An 18,364-nucleotide genomic window follows, 5' to 3' on the forward strand; every position below is an offset into this window, starting at 1 on the left:
GGATTATTGTGAACGTGGAATCATAGAAACTTTTGCCCCATATAAACAATTTGTTCACTTTGATATTGTTATGCAGCGCGCGCGCGTGTGTCTCGCTCTCTCTGTGTGTGTGTGTGTGTGTGTGTGTGTGTGTGTGTGAGACATTGTGAGTTCCAAGGCAAGGCGTGCGCGCTGACATGGAGAGAGAGTAGCAAACCTAGACTTTTTGACACAAAACAGTCAGTCTGGGATTATTTTTATTATTAATTTATTTATGTATATATTTATGCATTTATTTATATATTTATTCCCCAACATTTCTTTAAGAATAGTATGTTACGAATCAAAAAGAAAAGAACGAATAATAAAAAAAGGCAGCTCTCCTCACTGCGCTCATCGCGGACTCATCGCAGGAGGTAATCCGGACAGGGGTTAATGAAAACGATCTCCGGTCTCAGCAGAGCCAGACTGCTGCACGTTTTGACGCCATATTAAATGGCTGAACATAAAGTGTAGCTCTCCTTTCTAGACTCGTTGGCTCCAGACTTACTGGAAAAATGGAGGCAGCCGACGTCTTCCAGGGTGAAGCCATCTTTGGAGACATGCAGGCTGACCTAAATCTGCACAGGCCTCACAGACTCCTCACCCCCAGTGATTTGTAGCGCAGGTTGGCGAATTTCCGACTCTGTTGGATGATTGAAATGTTGTAGTAGTCGAGCTAGTAACGTTTATTTTTGTTTATTAGTTTCTAATTAATTTCTATATGGTGAATATTATATATATATTTTTTTTATTCTCTTGCATGTATTCTTGTACAAAATGATCAATGGGAGATTATTGATCTTGTTATTATTGTATAATTTTATATTTATAATTGTTATTTTTATTTAAAATTAAGATTAAATAGTACCACGAGGTTATATTTCATACGTTTTGAAAATGCTATGCAAAAAATCCATTGATTTTCTTTTGTTTTGTGGCTGAATCACGATTTTAATATTTTTTTCCCTATTTAGTTAAATCAAATTAAAAGGACAAAGTCTGTAAAGAAAGAAAACAGTTCAGCTCTTCGACATAATTAATGATTTAAAAAATCCATAATGTGCTGTAAAAAAAATCCACGTTGAGCATTTTATCCATGCGTAATGATGGTGGAAGTAGTGATTAATTCTTAATTGAAAAGAATGGGGATGTGTGTGTGTGTGTGTGTGTGTGTGTGTGTGTGTGTGTGTGTGTGTGTGTGTGTGTGTGTGTGTGTGTGTGTGTGTGTGTGTGTGTGTGTGTGTGTGTGTGTGTGTGTGTGTGTGTGTGTGTGTGTGTGTGTGTGTGTGTGTGTGTGTAATGTGTGTGTGTGTGTGTGTGTGTGTAATGTGGGCTCATTTATCTGTAACAAACCATTTTTTTTGGGGGGGGGGGGGGTTGAGAAAAGGAAAATGTAGCTGCAGGGCTTTGTTCAAATGAGGCGCTTACTTCAGTGAGCCTGCGTGTCACCTGTATAAAGGCTCAACAGACCCTTTGCCTTTGCAGTAAAAAAAAAAAGAAGGTGTCTGGACGCATAGCTAAGGCATTTGCACCCACAGTAGTCACAGCATATAACCATCTGAGCTGGAGGGGCTCTGAAGGAAACCTTGCAATCAAGATGAAACACAGTTGTTGCACATGCAGTCCACAAGGATTTTCCTTTTTTATATTATTTATTTTTTAATAGCCTAATGATAATAATCATCAGAAGGGTTGAGAGTCCCTCGACCTTTTGGATCATTGATGCACCCCGAGCTTCTCAGAGGCTCCTCCAGAACCCTTCATTTTTACAGTGCTGTAAAAGTGGCCATAAAGCGATGCATTGTACATAATTGTTAGGGACAGCTTTCAGCGTCCGAGTTGTCAAACGGGCTGGTTTTAAATTTAGATCCGGACTTAGAGGCGGTGAGCGAGGCTCAAAGGGCGAGATTCAGAGAGGATTTAAAGATTTTTTCCAACCTAAAAACCTCCTCTGATGCACCACTTTCCCACCACAGTTCTCTCTCTACTTAGACTAAAACAAAATATATGGCACAGTGGAGCAGCCGGGTTGGACTGGGAGGAGTCTGTACTCGCCTGGTGTTTTAATTGGCTGCAGGCTACAGTGAGAAGCGTGAGTATCGGTAATTATTCAGCAATGTTTTGCACAAGAAATGTCAGCCAGAAAGGGCTATCTTCATCCTCCGTCAAATTATACCACAACGATGACATGCCCCAACAACCAAGCTGGAAATTCTTTTTTCGTGGACTCCCTAATCAACGTGAGAACCGACAGTGGTTCGTATTACCAGGGTAACGGCGTGTATCTGCCACCGGCGTCGGAATATCCATATGGACTCTCCGGTGGCTCTTGTTTCCCGGGGATCGGCAAGCGCAACGAGCCGAGCACCCAGAGCGTGATCCCCTCCTCTGCTCCGTATGTCCAGGGGATGGAGACGTGGCTGGAGGCGTCGCGGTCCTGCCGGGTGGATCAGTCCAGCGGCCAGCACATGGCTCAGTGCTCCTTCTCCCCGAATATAAAAGAGGAGGGCGCGTATTGCCTGTACGAGTCGGACAAATGTCCTAAAGGAGCGACAGTAGATGACATTTCCTACTCCGCCGCATCATGCCCGGTCACCGGCAGCACCGTGCCAGTCCCCGGCTACTTCCGCCTGTCCCAGACGTACGCGTCCTCCAGGCTCTACCACGACGTCCAGCCAAGCATGAATCACTTTACTCTGCAGCGACCTGCCCGCCTGGACAGCCAGTCCTCCCAGCCGCCGGCTGCCCCCGTGGAGCCCGAGCGGCGGGAGAGCCACGAGGAGGCGCCTGTCCCTGCGCCATGCGCCCCGGCCAGAGAGGAGGACAGCCGCCTCTCCTCGGAGAGCTCGTCCTCCCCCGAGCCCGCGGAGACGTGCAGCGTGGAGTGTCCAGAAAAGCCCGTCAAAGGTGAAGAGTCTACAAACATTTAACCCCCCAAAAAAAGGAAATTCAAAAAAAAAAGCATACAAGGGCATTCACGTGTTTTCTAGGCATCCATTCTTTTAACCAAACATTTCTAACCACAAATGAATGTACTGGTCTTCTATCACTAATCATTCATATTTAGGTCAACAGTCAGCCACTCGCAGGTGATGTGTGTTGATCGGACTGTTTACTGGACGCGAGGCGAATTTGAACGTGACTTAACCAATCAGAGTAAAGGATCAGAACTATTGCTCTCCGTCTTTATATTTCTTAAACATTATAGGCTGCCGTTGTGCTGAAACCTATTCACACGCAGGCCTCACTGATTTATTTTTTTCACAATCAACTGTGTGAAGTTGTTTAAACTGTAAAACACACTGCTTATTCCCACGTTTTTTTTAAAAACATTATCATTTGGCTGTTATTTCGTTTGGTCAGTGCAGTCTAGTCCATCTTTCCTGCACAAGACTGATTTATTTTTGTCCTCTGGTCAAAGGCATTTAGGCCTCGCTATATATATATCTATCTATACATATAGATATATATATAATTTTTTTTCCAGCAGGCTCTGTGTTATATCTTAATGAAGATGCAGTTGGCTACATGCTGCTGTGGTTAAGGCTGTTAAAACGGGAGCGAATAGCAGTGTCTGGTAAAGGGCTGAGTTGGGTTTACAAGGGCGCGCACAACGAGCTTTCTGGCTGTGCGTAAAATCGTAGTAGAAATGAGTCGTTATGGGTCTGATGTGCAATCCATGGGCGTGTGGTAGGTGCCAGGTCATACCGTAGGATTTATCCACACAACATTCTGTGTTATACATCCACTAGCTTGAGACCACTGTTTTATAGACCACTGTCTCATCAACTAGACAAAGTTATTTTGGATTCTTTATTTTACTCCTCTTCAATTTTCCTTTTTAAAAAGTTAAATGTTATAGTTTTGTCACACCTGTTGCCCTAACACACCTCTGATGTCCCTCTGTCTCATTGCAGGAGATGGGAAAATGGAAAGTACAGCCAACTGGCTGACAGCTAAGAGTGGCCGAAAGAAGCGCTGCCCCTACACCAAGCACCAGACCCTGGAGCTGGAGAAGGAGTTTCTCTTCAACATGTACTTGACTAGGGAGCGTCGTCTGGAGATCAGCCGCAGTGTGCACCTCACTGACAGGCAAGTCAAAATCTGGTTCCAAAACAGGAGGATGAAACTGAAAAAAATGAGCCGGGAGAACAGGATCCGTGAGCTCTCCGGCAACTTCAGTTTCTCATGAGACTGCGTCTGCGTCTCTGGCGCCCTCCTGCATCCATGGCAAGGGCGCCTGTGCAGATCCCCCCTCCCTCCCCTCCCAACTGTGAGATGTCCATGGAAAATAGGACCCTATACTAACTTATTGATCGTTGTTCTTTTGAAAGTGTTATTTTCACGTCTGTTTCGGTTGTGTCGTAGATAATGTATTTATAAATGGCTACATTTGTAAACGTTGATCCATTGTGTTGAAGATGTTCAGAAATGTGACCCCAATGTTTCCGAGCGTCAGGCTTATGTACATATTGTATATTCAACCTGGGTGAATCATTGGAATTTGCATGCTGGACTAGCCGTTGGGATTCTTGTGTTACAGTCACACGCAGTGTGTGACAGCTACAGAGCCCGAGAGGTCTGATGAATATTTGCACATTTTGCTGGTCAAATTAATAAAAACCATCCCTGCAACTGCAGACTTCTTATTTCATAGTCAGACTATTTAAGAGCTTCGCGCAGTCTACACCTCAAAGCTGACACATGCACAGTGCGTGGTGCTGATGTGTTTTGGACCGTGTCCGCTGTGTCCTCTCCAAACAACAGTACAGTAGTGCAGTGAGCTGTTTGGCCTGTAGAAGAGAATCAAATGTGAACCACACAGCGAGTGAGGAAGCAGTGCTTGTTTCCCATTATTATTTTAAACGTATTTCTTCATTTTGTAAATAGGTTCAGTTTCGTTTGCAAAAACCAATACAAACACACCAATTGCACTTTTTTTTTTTAAATGGCTAACTTTAATGTCATCTGCACTACGACGTCCAAAATGCTGCAAAAACACAGTTTGATAATTGTCGTGAACGATACAGGACGATGGTGTGGCTTCTTCTGTGATTCTCCACAGAATCAGTCTGGTCGTTGTCTTTTCCACCTTTGCAGGTTTCTAGAAATTGTCATAGTTTGATCTCATATACCGAGATACTATACAAAATATTCATACATTTGAAAAACCCCACTAAAATGCGTTTCGTGAAACACGTGATTGCAGATTTCGCCGAGGAGGAGAGCGGGCTGTTGAGTGGTTTAGGTAGTCTCATGTTGTTGGGCTATATTATTTCTCCCACAACACGAAACTGCCTTGATTACCTCAGTAATACTCGTCGCATCATGAAAATCACTATTAATCATTGCTTTTAATTTTTTTGGTCGTAGTTTGGCGCACGACTCAGAATCAACACTGGGTATTACAAAAAGTGCAATATTGTGTTTTATCGTTGTGTGTAAAATACTTTAGATGATTTCAAAAATATACATCTTTAAGTGGGTCCTTTTCCAATATGAAACCCATGCTACGGTTGTGTATACATAACATGTATCTCAACATGATGAGATTTATTTTCAGAGACACAAGGTTATTTCGCGGTGTGTGTTATTAAATTTGTGAAGGATTTCCGAGCGCGCGTGTGATCCAAACAGCTGGGAATGAAGATGCAGGGAAATGAGAGGATTTAAGGCTTGTGTGTCCAGGAGAGGAGGACAGACAAGGCCTCGGTTATGACCATTGCAGTCTGCCAGTTGCCTTCGTCGTAGGAAGCGCCGGATGCGTCTGCTCGGCCCAGAGAAAGGACACAAAGGCCGAGCTTTATTGGTGATATTTAGCTGAGACAGCCAGGTTGTAACCTGAAGAAAAACAACCCAATTGCCCGTGATAAAAGGGGACCGTTATATAGCACCCAAATAACCTCACCCCACTTTCCGTTTTAGATTGCCTTCAAAGTGGAGCCTCAGCCCTGCAGACGCAGCATTGTGCATCTTGGAAACTGGCCCTTAATATGTTTAGATATGGTAAAAACCCAGAGGTCCTTTAAACACGTCTTTGCAGCCAAGAAAAAAAAAACCCCACCAAATTTTCTTTACAAAGTAAGATTTTCATAGAAGGAGATGATTAAATTATCACAGGCTGACTTTTTCAATACGATCATTACATCACAACTATGTTCGTTTACACCAACATCAGATCTCGTGGCAAAATATTTCACGTTTATTGCTTATAAAACGAAAATATTTCCCAATAAAGACGCGGGGATTTGCTATTAAAATGTGGTGGGGGAAAATGGTGGCCATTTAGTTGAGCAGCAGGCTGATTTATTATTTATTGTTCTGTCCCACGGTCACGTGTTCGGGGCGCCCTATCCAGTCTTGGGCAAGGTTCAACTTGCTCGATGCATTGAGCTCCAAGCTGGTGCAGGAACGCAGCGCATTATACCATGCAATGAATCTTTTTTTTTTTTTTTTTTTTTTTTTTGGGCTAAAGGTTGTATAGGACTGTAACACGTTCTGTTTTGCTTTTGCATTATTCTTTTTTTTGGCAATGTCGGCGTTGGGGACGAGTTACTACGTCGACTCGCGTGTTCTTCCCGAGCAGGAAGATATGGCACCGAGGTTCTCATCAGCCGCAGGGGTGGAGCAGGCGGTGCTCACCGAATATGGCGGACAGGAGTCTTGTCCTCTGCAGGCGAAATCTTCTATTTTCGGCGGATCTTGGAGTCCCATGTCGGCCCACCCTCCGAACACGGCGGCGCCGACCTACATACATCACCACCACTACGCGAGCGGGGACAGCGATGGCATGTTTACGCGCTCCTGGGCGATGGACCCGGTCTCCGCGTCCCTGTGTTTAACGGGATTACCGTCGGCGGCCATGCACTATGAGATCAAACCCGAGCCTCTGATTGGGAGCGCCGAATGCACAACTTTGGAGGCGCACACACCTCTTTTGTCTGACATTGAAAACGGAGCGTCCCTGACGGAGATTCCCTGCGAAACCACATCCGCGTCTAAAGCCGCCGACGACAGGCCGTCAGCAGAGGACAAGAGGCAGATAGACGCAAGTAAGCAATGCAGCGTTACCTCTGCTCCCCCATATGGGGAGATTTAGATGGATGGGGATACTTATGGATTTGGGAGGATTGTCCTGGATGTCACGGGCTTAGTCTTAAACGTGCGTAAAAAGATGGTTATTGCCAATATTGATTATGGGCTCACAGAGATGGTAATGCATATATGGTAATGCTCAAAATGTTCAAAGGAATTTGGTGAGGATCTTATGTTTTAATTCACCGGGCCTCAAATTTATGACTGCGGAATGAAAATAATTCCAAAAATGATTACTATTCAAATGTATAATCTTGCTATAGGAGTCACATGTTTGTCCTCCTATACTGTTATCTTATTGAATCCTTCTCCGGGAGCCTCGGGCCTATAGCTCTCCTCTCTCATGGTTGTTGTGTTTTGTTTTTTTTCCCTTCTTTTTCTCGCCCCCCTGTTTTCCAGATGACCCGTCGTCCAACTGGCTTCACGCGAAGCCCACCAGAAAAAAACGCTGTCCGTACACAAAGCACCAGATCCTCGAACTGGAAAAGGAGTTTCTGTTTAACATGTACCTGCCGCGGGACCGCAGGTACGAGATAGCGCGGGTGCTGAGTTTGACCGAGAGGCAGGTGAAAATCTGGTTTCAGAACCGCAGGATGAAGATGAAGAAGGAAAACAAAGACCGGCGGAGAGACAGTTAACGTGTCTGTGAACTGACGGTGGAGTAGAGTCAGGGGGGGGGGGGGGGGGCTCTGTCCTTAATATTCCTGAGCTGTTAGACATATTGTTGTTGACTTTGTGTTGTGCTGGATGTTTTGTTTCGGTTGTTTTTCGACGATCTCCAGTGTTTGGTGTTTGTGAGGGGACACCGTGTCTCGTCAGAGTTTATAGATGTCGTCGTATATCTGGCGCACACAGATAGTGAACTGTAGGCCCTTTGTTATCTGCATGGAATTCATCCTTGACGTTACCTGAATGTCGTTACGCTATAGGCTACCTATTTTTTTGTATTATTTTTTATTTTTTGCATTGTTTAACTTATTGTTTTTGCAACTTTAGATGTTTTAATCCATTTGTGAAAAGAAAAAAACACTGTGCACATACTTAAAATACCTCGTCGCTCTTGGTTTCGTCCCAAAATAAAGAGTAGTTTGTGTAGCAAATTAATTCTCATTAATTCGTCAACGCCTATTTGCTTAATATTAAGACAAAGGGTGTAATTTCTGACATATTTTTACAAAAAAACATAAACCCATCAAACAGTACAACTTGTTTAATTTTCTGCACTTTTCAACCTTTTTAAAACTATTATGGACACGATTAACATTTTTACTTCTGCCATCGAAAATTAATTTAAACTGCAAAAAAAGTTTTACCACAGGAAGAAAGAAAAAAAAGATTAAAGTCTTTTACTACGTCAGCTGGTTTGTAACTACTGAGCTTTATGGCGCCAACAAACCAAATGAGCCACAAAAACCTCCCAAGGCCTGTCCAGACTTTTTTCCCCCCTTCAGAAATGCTTTTGTCAACTCTACTGCACTTCTAACAATAATAAAATAACATTTAAAAAAACAATTTAAATTAAATAATTATTTAAGAGCTACATAAGTAATACATCATAATAATTTAAACGAGAGAGAAATGTATGATTTAAAATTGGACAATGCTATTTAAAGACTTCACGCTGCCTGTTTTACAGAACATTGAATGTAAATATGAAACACATGAATAAGCACTGGTTCCTTCAAGATAAACACATTTTTTTCTCCAGAAATGACAGGAAAGTCAGGAAGCGGTGCAGGGGACATTTAGATTGACAGCCAAACACATTTGAGCCCACATGTATGGATTATTTTGCACTCAGTTACCAGCAGTATTCTGGGTCATAAGCAATATTCTTTGTAGGACAATCTCAGCCTGTATATTTATTTAGACGCTCTTCTGCAATAAATCTCAATCACAACTTCGGCTGTTTATAAGGTGCAAGAAGAGCGAAGCATGTCGAGGCTGCAGCTCAAAGAGGGCAAAGAGTCAAATATGTAATATTACTGTAAGATAGGCCTCAAGCAAGCAGTGGACTCCCGCTCACACACACACACAGACACACACACACACACACACACACACACACACACACACACACACACACACACACACACTGTGGGCGGAGGGTATGGTGGGATTGTATGTCCTAAAACGTCTAATTACTTTACAGCCGTCTACCAACAATTACACTGTGTCGGTGCAGAAAAGAAACATCCGGTCCCCCCCCCCCCCACACACACACACACTCACACACACACACACACACACACACACACACAAACGCACTGATATCCCTTCCACATGCATCCAAATAGAACCCACTACACTACCTGCATCCCCCTTCTATCAGAAAATGTCAGTTACAAATAACGAGTTGTGCAAAAGTGCAACCCGTGACAAACAACCACCGTCCTCCTGCTGCTGACGGATTCCGAGCTCCGTGTCGGTGCTGAGCGCCGCTGCGCTCTCGCCACCAGCAGGTGGAGGCAGCGGCTCGTCTGAGGAGTGATGCGTTCACACACTGTGAGTGATGCGTTCACGGCACACAAGGGCCACTCCCCATTTATCAGAGAGACCTGCGCCACTCGTGTCGTTTCCACCGTGGAACTTCTAATCCTGCTAAGTGTTCCGTTTGGTTTTTATGGCAGTTTAATTATGGCATAAATTGCTATCTAAAGATCCTTATTTAATTAAAGTGGGGCTTTGTACTGATCAGGGGTTCTTGCACATTTTTTTTTCATTGTCCTCTGTGAGAAAAGCAAAAAAAGTAGATTAAGGTGTTGACTCCACTTTGTCCTTTCGAAGAGACATTTCTGTTGCTGTGATAAATCAAACTCGGCTGCAGCTGCACACATGACACGTTCCAATACTTTCAGCAACTCTAACTCATATAATGTGAATGTTTGCAGATTATTTAGGGTCAAATGACTTGATGGTTGTTGTGCAGGTCAACACGTGATCATGCTTTGTGACGCAGGTCAACGGCCCCATTTCACCAGGAATTAGACTGGACCTTAGACCTATAGCTTATAGGTGAACTTTCCTAAAAAGTTGTGAGATACCTCAAACCTCCCCTCCCTTCCTGTTTCCCTTCAACATCCCCCCACCTCACTGCTGACAGTGGGCTTGGCACGAAAAAAAACCTTCTCGTTTGTCTGCTTAAATGGTTTAAAATTTGTTCTTAGGGCAGGGAGTTGTCAGACCTCTTGGCAAGAAAGAAGCATGAATCAGGAATTAGACTGGACCTTAGACCTATAGCTGAGGTAAACTTGAGTTCCTAAAAAGTGGGAGATACCTCAAACCTTCCCTCCCTTCCTGTTTCCCTTCAGCATCCCCCACCTCACCCCCTCCTCTACCTCCCACACGCCCAAAAGGTCACCCACATGCATCTGGTTAACTCTCTTATTCCTTTCTGCGGGATAAGAGCTATAACTGTAAGGATATTAAGGATAATTGGTCCGTCAAAAGACACAATAAGACACAGATACAAACCTTCTGAAAAAAAACAACTCCCCAAGCTCTGGAAAACAGAGCTGTTCTCAGATGTCATTCCAGTTTGACCCCTACACGAATGTTTTGGAAGGATATCTTCCGTGCAAACAGCAGTGTGAGGAACCGTGCTGGAGGAAAACAGAAAGTTGCTCGGATGTTGCTTGCTGGTGACCTATTGTGACCCCTATACATCAGGCCTCATGACAACTCTGGTGACAGGGGAGTGAACTGTGGAGGAGAAGTTCAGGGGAGTTGAGTCGTGAGCACATGTGAATCCGTTTGATTCACTCGTCCTGCTCTGCCAATAAGGCTGCTGGTTTGGATGTGGCCCAGAGTGGATGTGAGGTTATACCGCTGTGAAATTGGCGTGTGTGCGTGTGTGTGTGTGTGTGTGTGTGTGTGTGTGTGTGTGTCTTTAGGACTTTAGGAGTTCTATCAGCCAAATAGTCCCAAATTGCTGCATTCTTTTTTTTTTAAATCTCCCTCATCAATTTGAAAATGTCCTTCAAATCCTCATCAAGGATTAACCATATTCATATTCGAGTTTGTCTTTTTAGGGCAAAGGAAAATGGACACTTGAATCAAACAAGATGTGAACTGATATCACGATGTTAAACATTCACCAACAATTTTGAGATTTTTTTAGACATCCATTATGCTTTTGGTATCATTCCCATTTTTTCTTTTTTTCAGAGGCAAAAAAACCCAATAACCATTTCAGTGCCCCCCCCCCCTCCCCTTGAATTTATCAGATATTTCATAAGCACAATGTCGACGTGAAAAGCAGTTTGATTTGTGTGCCCATAACGCGTCTGAAGTATCTGTCAAATCTTCCCATGAATCCTGGGGGCTCAATAAATAAAACTGTAATATAAAAACCTGCTTTGTTTCCGACACACACACACATTCAGACACACACACACACACACACACACACACAGACACTTGGCTCGACGCTGTACATGCTTTCCAGAAGATCCACACTACACAACTTCAATGCATCCCTGTATATTTTTTTTTCTCCCACTGGCAGAATATGACGTGATATATGACATAATGCAGCGTTAATAACAGAAGCAACCTGCCACATGAAAACGTTCCATCATGTCACCAAATGCCACTTTAAAGTATTAGCCTAGTCTCTGTATAAATAATCATTAACATGCTGAATTAAAGAACCATTTATGTTCGACACTGATGAACAAAAACAGACGCACATTTTGTGATTATTCATTTGTTTTTTATTTCTTTAAGTCCGCATTTCCTCTACACTTACCATGAATAGAAAAATAATTCCACACCAGCCCAGTACAATAATAATTAGAATGGTAATTGAGTTTTTTTTCCTTCTTTTTTGTCCGTCGGTGGTCGCACGTTTGGCCTGCTTTGCCTCCCAGATGTCTCTTGTTGTTTCAGAACAGACGGGAAACGTGCCGCTGCTGCTCTCAGCTCCTCCAGACACCGTCCTCTTGTTAAAAAAAAAATTAAATAAAATAAGCCGCAAAATGTGGCTTTGTGTCTGTAAAAGACGAAAATCTAAATCAAAAAATGTGTTTGCAATACGAAACGTGGAATATGTCCGAGCAGCCTCAGCATGTAGTGTTTATAGGTTCTTGTAAATCAAACAACGCTGTGGAGGATAATTTACTTTGCAGAAGGCTCTTTGTTCTCCCGCTGTCACTGTCCCGGTACACCTGTGTCGCCCTGGCAGGTAAATATTATTTATATGAACGACAATTTATGTGCATATTTGAAATGAGAAAGAAAAAGAAGTGACGTATAACGTGGCTAGTTTGGATCATAATTTGCTGAAATAACTGTAAATGCTTGACAGTACGGATCTCTACTAAACCCGAATACAAATCCTCACATTAATTCGTGGCCCCCCTAACAGAATGACTCATATTATTTAACATGCCGATTATTTTACAGCATTTTCTTCTGGCCAGGTTATATTGTATTTTTCCCCTCACGCGATTTGCCTTATATTCAAAGCATATTTTCGAATACAAATTGTTAGTTGCAGTCATATTCTAATTATAAGAATATATATATTCTTTTCACATGTTAAAGCAGAATTATGGGAGAAAGGGGAAACAGGCCGGAGAAGGACTTCGTCCACGGGGAATCTGACGGAGAGAAAGGTACGAGACTGAATGGGCTTTCTGCTGAATGCCAACACCCACTCACCTCAGCGAACAATTGATCCTATGTAAGAGCTCCTCCGTTCGATTCTCTAACCACTAACCGAGTCCACTCCTCTCTTCTTCGTTAGTCCTTTTTTTTGCAAACGAAAAAAACGACTTCTGCTGGATATCTGATTTATTATCGAACGAGTGCGCAAAACCCCCCAAAAAACCCTTTGGTGCGTAATGGCCGTGCGTCTCATCCGTGCTTCTAAGGAAATCCCCACATTTTCTCTAAATTGAAAACTTCTCCCACAGCCCAACCTGGAGGGAGAGTGGTGGTCCTCTTCCTGGCCATATATGATCTAAAGGAGTGTTAGGTGGTTTAAACGTGTTCTTAGGGCAGGGAGCTGTCAGACCTTTTGGCGAGAAAGATTGATCACGCGCAGGCTACCGGGGCTCTTTGTTTAGAGCCCGAGCAATAAACAGCCTCTTCCTCCGCTTCACACCACAGTGGCAAATCATGTCCACTCTCCGCTACGTTGTAACCAATAACGCTGAAGTATACGGATGATGGCTTAGGTCAATATTATCCCTGTAGGTGAAACAAAATAAATGAAATGGGATGTGTGGCCGGGAGCTATAAACTGTGGAATTATGACAAATGCCAGTCAAGCAACCAGCTATTTTTTTCATGCACACAAAGATGTTGGTAAATAATGATAATACAGGGCCACTGTAGATGCTTAAATGCCTAATTTACCTTCATTGATTACATGTTTTTGGCAGTTTATAGAGATTAAGAGGCAAAATCTGATGAACGTAAAATCAAAATCTAAATAATCTCTCTCTCTCTCTCTCTCTCTCTCTCTCTCTCTCTCTCTCTCTCTCTCTCCCTCCCTCCCTCCCTCTCTCCCTCTGTCTTGAGTGTTGGGTGGGGGAAGGGTGAGGGTGGACACGTTGTTGTGGTGTCTGGTGCAGCTTTCCTTTCGTCTCCACGCAAAGCGAACCTTCGACAAAAAGTCTGAAGATTAACGCCTTGGCACTGGCAACGGCTGTGGGCGTCGTGGCTTTACGAGACACAAATGTGACTGCCGCAGTGATTTGTGGAGTGCCATGTTGGAAATAAATGAGCGAGCGCGCGCGGGCACACACACACACACACACACACACACACACACACACATGCGCGTACCCGCGTGGCAGACTGCGTGGACGCGCAAACGACTTCTGGGTGCATTTTCGTGGGCGGGGTGGTGAGGGGGGGGGGGCTTCAGTGAACAAACTTACCCCCTCACCCCAAAAAAAAAAGTAAATAAAGCGACCACTGCCCCGGAATGAGGCGTTACCCCTCCGAGTTTTTCGATCAATCACAGGGGACAGTGGCTTCTTTTGATAAAAACCCCAAATTGTCATTGGGCAGATGCAATCATGTGACGAGCAGCACGGTCTGATTCCAACCATGTCCCCTTGAAAGCAATAGTTTATGTCATAGAGGTCTCCATGTACGACTACATCCACTTTAGTAGTTTATGAAAATAAACTGCTCCTTATTATTATTATTATTATTTTTTAAATCATTTCTGCCCCCTCTCTGACACCAGCGGGGACACGAAGGAGGAGATGAATTACGAATTTGGGCGAGAGAGCGGTTTCATCAACAGCCAGCCGTCGCTCGCTGAGTGCCTGACATCTCTCACTAACCCTGTCGGTGATGCATTTCGAAGTTCATCAATCAAGAGCCCGGCGCTTTCACGCTCGACACTGATTCCGCCTCCCTTCGAGCAGACCATCCCCGGCCTGGGCGCGGGCGTCCACCCACGGCACAGCCGCTCGAAGCAGGCTCCCAGAGGCTGCAGCCCGCCGCAGACCGCGTCCCTGCCCCCGGAGTACCCCTGGATGAAGGAGAAGAAAAGCATCAAGAGGAGCCAGGCTGCTGCTGCTGCTGCTGCTGCTGCATCTTCTTCTTCCTCCTCAGACTCTGCTGCTGCTGCCACGGCGGATGACTCCTCACCACTCTACTTCTCACCCCAAGGCAAGACACGATGATTAATAACCTCCGTGTAAAAAGGCTCTCCTTGTCCGAGGATCCCCCCTCTTCGAGGGGCTGCATCCCGCGGGCCTTGTGCAGCGCGGGCGTCCCCCTTTAAGCCAGTGTAGGATTTTGATTTAAGCATGCTTAATCTCATCAAGTAACGCACTGGCTTGTGATGCAGTGTAAGAGTGTTAATGGCTGACAGTAATGGAGAGTGATAGATTATTCTTATGCGGGCCAGCAGCTGGCATGTTCATTAATCTTCCCCCTCCGTCCCGTCCTGTCCACGCAGACCCATCATATTCTGCCTGGGGACCATAAATCTTCCCAGTCCCGGTGCCTGCTTGTTCGCCACAAGTTTCACCCCGTGTGTTTTCCAGTTGTGTTGCTGTTTTTTATTTCATTTCCGATCACCACTTTTGTCTGTGATTAAAAATAAACGTTTTTCTTAAAGGTTCACCAGAGGAACCGGAGGTGGTTGTCGGTGCGGGCGGCGCCGCGTCCAGGAGGCTGAGGACTGCCTACACCAACACGCAGCTGCTGGAGCTGGAGAAGGAGTTCCACTTCAACAAGTACCTGTGCAGACCGAGGCGAGTGGAAATAGCGACCTTGCTGGATTTAACGGAGAAGCAGGTGAAAGTGTGGTTTCAGAACAGGAGGATGAAACACAAGAGGCAGACCCACCGCAAGGAGAACCGGGACAGCGAGGGGAAGTACGCGTGTGTGGACGACGGGCCGGAGGACGAGGACGAGGGCGCGCAGGCGGCGGAGGGGGGCAGCGCGGCCGGGACGCTGCTGGAGCGGGAGAGGTATTTCCCCCAAAATACCTTGACTTCACAACAGTGTCAGAACGGGAACAATGGGGAGAGCCCGCAGCCGCCTGTCGTGGCTTTGAACAGTAACGAGAAAAATCTGAAACATTTTCCGAACCCGGCACCCACTGTTCCCATCTGCGTGTCAACAATGGGCCTGGACAATGACGGTTCCCCGGGCCTGGACGTCTCTTTGCAGGATTTCCAAGTTTTCTCCTCCTCCTCCTCCTTCTCGCCGACTCTGTCGGATTCCACGCACAGTCCCTTGCCCCTGTCGTGCGAAACGTTTGACCTTTTCTCTGAAACACTCACAACAATCGACCTGCAAAACTTGAGTTACTGAAATGTGCGCCAGAATATGTTTTAACATTTCTCCCGCGACGCCTGAGTCATTGTCAGTGTAGCTTTCGAGGTAAGTTAGAGCAAACAAAACACAGAGCTACTATGTTGCCGACATGGTGTGAGAGAGGACAGTTCACATTTATTTTTATATGGATTTCGACTAATAACTGAGCAGACTATTTTTTCCTTGAAATAAAACTTCACGTTGAGTGGAATCAGATGCGCCATTTGTCTTATTTCACATGTTGGGAGACATGTCTGATTTTCACATAAAACATGTTTTAGAAGAAAACCAGCGGCTCGATTTAAAAGCCATGGGATATTCATTCATTTATTAGCAAAGATGATATAAAGACATTATTTATTTTAATCATTTCAAACTTTAAAAATGAATAAATAAATGAATATACAAATAGAGGCACTGAACACATACCTTTGAAATAAGAAAATGCGTAAGAAATGTTAGTGATAGTGTATACAGTTGCAGTCCATTAGTTTAAACAATAATCTAGGGTTGAGATTGTTTTTATTTTTCAACGGTGTTCTATCTGGACAGTGGGGGAAATGTTAATTCCCAGAAAAGGAACCTTTCGAGGGAGGATCGACTGCTGCGTCCCAGGCCAAAAGCTGTGACTTTTCTTGGCTCTCAAATTAAATTTTATTGCCTATAAAACTCACAGCGCTGAGGGTGCTTGTTTATAGCCCGATCCACAATCGTAACACACTCGCGTTGGATTAAGAATCTCCGCCACCGCCGTTGTGGTTAATCACTTAGGATTTAAAATGATTCCGGGTTTAATTTCAAATTGTAATGAATTTGTATTTAAACTTGTTTTTTTTTTTGTACAGACCAAAAAAATAGACATGCACGGACAGATTCCAGTCAAATGGCAGAATATTTATTCAATTGAATTATAAAAAAAATTAAATCTTAATTAAAAGTAAATATGTTGTTAATCTAGATCAAACGTCCCTGTTCTCCAACCTGTTCACTGCTGAAGGAATTATTCACACCACCAGTTGAACATCGGCGCACGTTAGGGAAGCCATCACCACAACACAACAGCAGTTTGCAGCTTAGTTTCTTTTAAAAGCTGTGATATATGTTATTAAATGTTCAGGAGAAATGCTTGATGCAAAAGAAAAAAAACTGACCTCACTGATCAATACTTCTGACCAGATTCCTGCAGGATCCATATATATATATATATACATATATATATATATGTGGACTCATCGTGCTGCACTCAGGACTGTGGTTGGGCTCAGAGTCTCACAGCAGTAATTAAACGGCGGGGTGAGCTGGTGAACTGCCGGGCCCACTGAGATGTGGTTTCAAGTGATGGCTAATTGTGCACCAATCGAAAATGAGGAGTGAATGGGCTAATTGTAGAAAACCCAAGAGGCAGAGAGGAGCAGTCAGATTCGGTTTGGTGCTGCAACCACTGAGCTTTATGTAAATACTTAATTTTTTAAAGATATAACAACAAACTTACAATAGTTCAGCCACTCATTTGCTCACAGTGTAGAATAAATCAAGACATCTGCTGCATGATATTATCTTCACTCAGGCTTCACACATGCAACTGCAATATGAATTTAAACTATGCAAATTTTTTTTGTAGAAAGTTTGACCGACTCTGCTGCGTTTGAGCTTGGACAACAAACGTGCAGCGAGCAGATTATGAACTGATAATGAGTGTGATGAAAGGAGGAAGGAACGTTCACAGGGAGGAGTTTGTGAGACGAGTGACAGGCGGATGAAGAAGCTTCATGGGAAACCAAATACAAGACTGTGTGCCAGTAGAGCCCTCCCTCCCTCCCTCCACACACACACACACACACAAACACACACACACACACACACACATGCACATGTACACACACACACACAAACACACACACACACACACACACACGCACACGCACACGCACACACACAGGGGTCAAAGGTCGACCTGGCTCTCCTCTCCTCTCCAAACTGGGAGGAACTACTTGCCAGGTCAGGGGGGGGTCAGGTTTTCAATGGCCACAGAGGGTTTGTGGCTCATAAAGAATGTGGCCGCTTGAGACGACTGTGAACAGGAAGTGAAATTTGAAAAACGTCAACCATACGCATAAGATTAGAATGTGATCTCAGATTAAATTGCATAAAGTAGAGAGGCATACAGTCACATAACAATATCCTCCAAATCTACAATGGGTGGTGTTAATTTTATCAGTATTTATGTTCCATAACTTTTTAACGCCACAAATACATGAAACGCGTTTTTGCAGCATATTGTATAAAGTATCTCCGGATCCCAAACGTTAAATCACATCTGTTCCTCTCGGTTTAAGACGGAATGAGGACGAACAGAATAGCTCCTGTGTGGACGTCATGTCTCTTTCCAAAAGCTGCTGGACTGAAACAGAAATGAGCTCAGTGTGTCTGGCAGCTCTGACAAACACCGTCCACC

The 18,364-nt window shown here is 44.2% G+C and overlaps 3 protein-coding genes across 4 annotated transcripts; all 3 read left to right on the forward strand.

Moving 5' to 3' along the window:
- Positions 1-1,465: 1,465 nt before the first annotated feature.
- hoxa10b (homeobox A10b) lies at positions 1,466-5,240 on the forward strand. Its single transcript, XM_035636662.2, has 2 exons — positions 1,466-2,928; positions 3,939-5,240. Exons 1-2 carry the CDS (start codon positions 2,154-2,156, stop codon positions 4,211-4,213), a joined length of 1,050 nt encoding a protein of 349 aa, XP_035492555.1. The 5' UTR covers positions 1,466-2,153; the 3' UTR covers positions 4,214-5,240.
- A 75-nt stretch (positions 5,241-5,315) lies between these two features.
- hoxa9b (homeobox A9b) lies at positions 5,316-9,273 on the forward strand. Its single transcript, XM_035636686.2, has 2 exons — positions 5,316-7,073; positions 7,516-9,273. The coding sequence occupies exons 1-2, from the start codon at positions 6,554-6,556 to the stop codon at positions 7,752-7,754; spliced, it is 759 nt and encodes a 252-aa protein (XP_035492579.2). The 5' UTR covers positions 5,316-6,553; the 3' UTR covers positions 7,755-9,273.
- A 74-nt stretch (positions 9,274-9,347) lies between these two features.
- Positions 9,348-16,120, forward strand: hoxa2b (homeobox A2b). Of its 2 annotated transcripts, XM_035636648.2 has the most exons (4): positions 9,348-12,301; positions 12,664-12,734; positions 14,321-14,751; positions 15,206-16,120. In XM_035636648.2, exons 3-4 carry the CDS (start codon positions 14,340-14,342, stop codon positions 15,904-15,906), a joined length of 1,113 nt encoding a protein of 370 aa, XP_035492541.2. In that variant the 5' UTR covers positions 9,348-12,301; positions 12,664-12,734; positions 14,321-14,339; the 3' UTR covers positions 15,907-16,120. The 2 variants fall into 2 exon arrangements, with proteins under 2 accessions (XP_035492541.2, XP_035492535.2); XM_035636642.2 differs by having other exon boundaries at positions 9,348-12,734.
- The last annotated feature ends 2,244 nt before the right edge of the window (positions 16,121-18,364 follow it).

This window comes from Scophthalmus maximus, chromosome 1, assembly GCF_022379125.1.
Source record: "Scophthalmus maximus strain ysfricsl-2021 chromosome 1, ASM2237912v1, whole genome shotgun sequence".
Classification (NCBI taxonomy): domain Eukaryota; kingdom Metazoa; phylum Chordata; class Actinopteri; order Pleuronectiformes; family Scophthalmidae; genus Scophthalmus; species Scophthalmus maximus.

Bases quoted from the DNA above. Each gene is read 5' to 3' on its own strand.
- hoxa10b (XM_035636662.2), top strand. From the start codon at position 2,154: ATGTCAGCCAGAAAGGGCTATCTTCATCCTCCGTCAAATTATACCACA. The intron at 2,929-3,938 runs GTGAAGAGTCTA...GTCTCATTGCAG, and splicing joins TCCAGAAAAGCCCGTCAAAG to GAGATGGGAAAATGGAAAGT.
- hoxa9b (XM_035636686.2), top strand. From the start codon at position 6,554: ATGTCGGCGTTGGGGACGAGTTACTACGTCGACTCGCGTGTTCTTCCC. The intron at 7,074-7,515 runs GTAAGCAATGCA...CCTGTTTTCCAG, and splicing joins CAAGAGGCAGATAGACGCAA to ATGACCCGTCGTCCAACTGG.
- hoxa2b (XM_035636642.2), top strand. From the start codon at position 14,340: ATGAATTACGAATTTGGGCGAGAGAGCGGTTTCATCAACAGCCAGCCG. The intron at 14,752-15,205 runs GCAAGACACGAT...TTTTTCTTAAAG, and splicing joins ACTCTACTTCTCACCCCAAG to GTTCACCAGAGGAACCGGAG.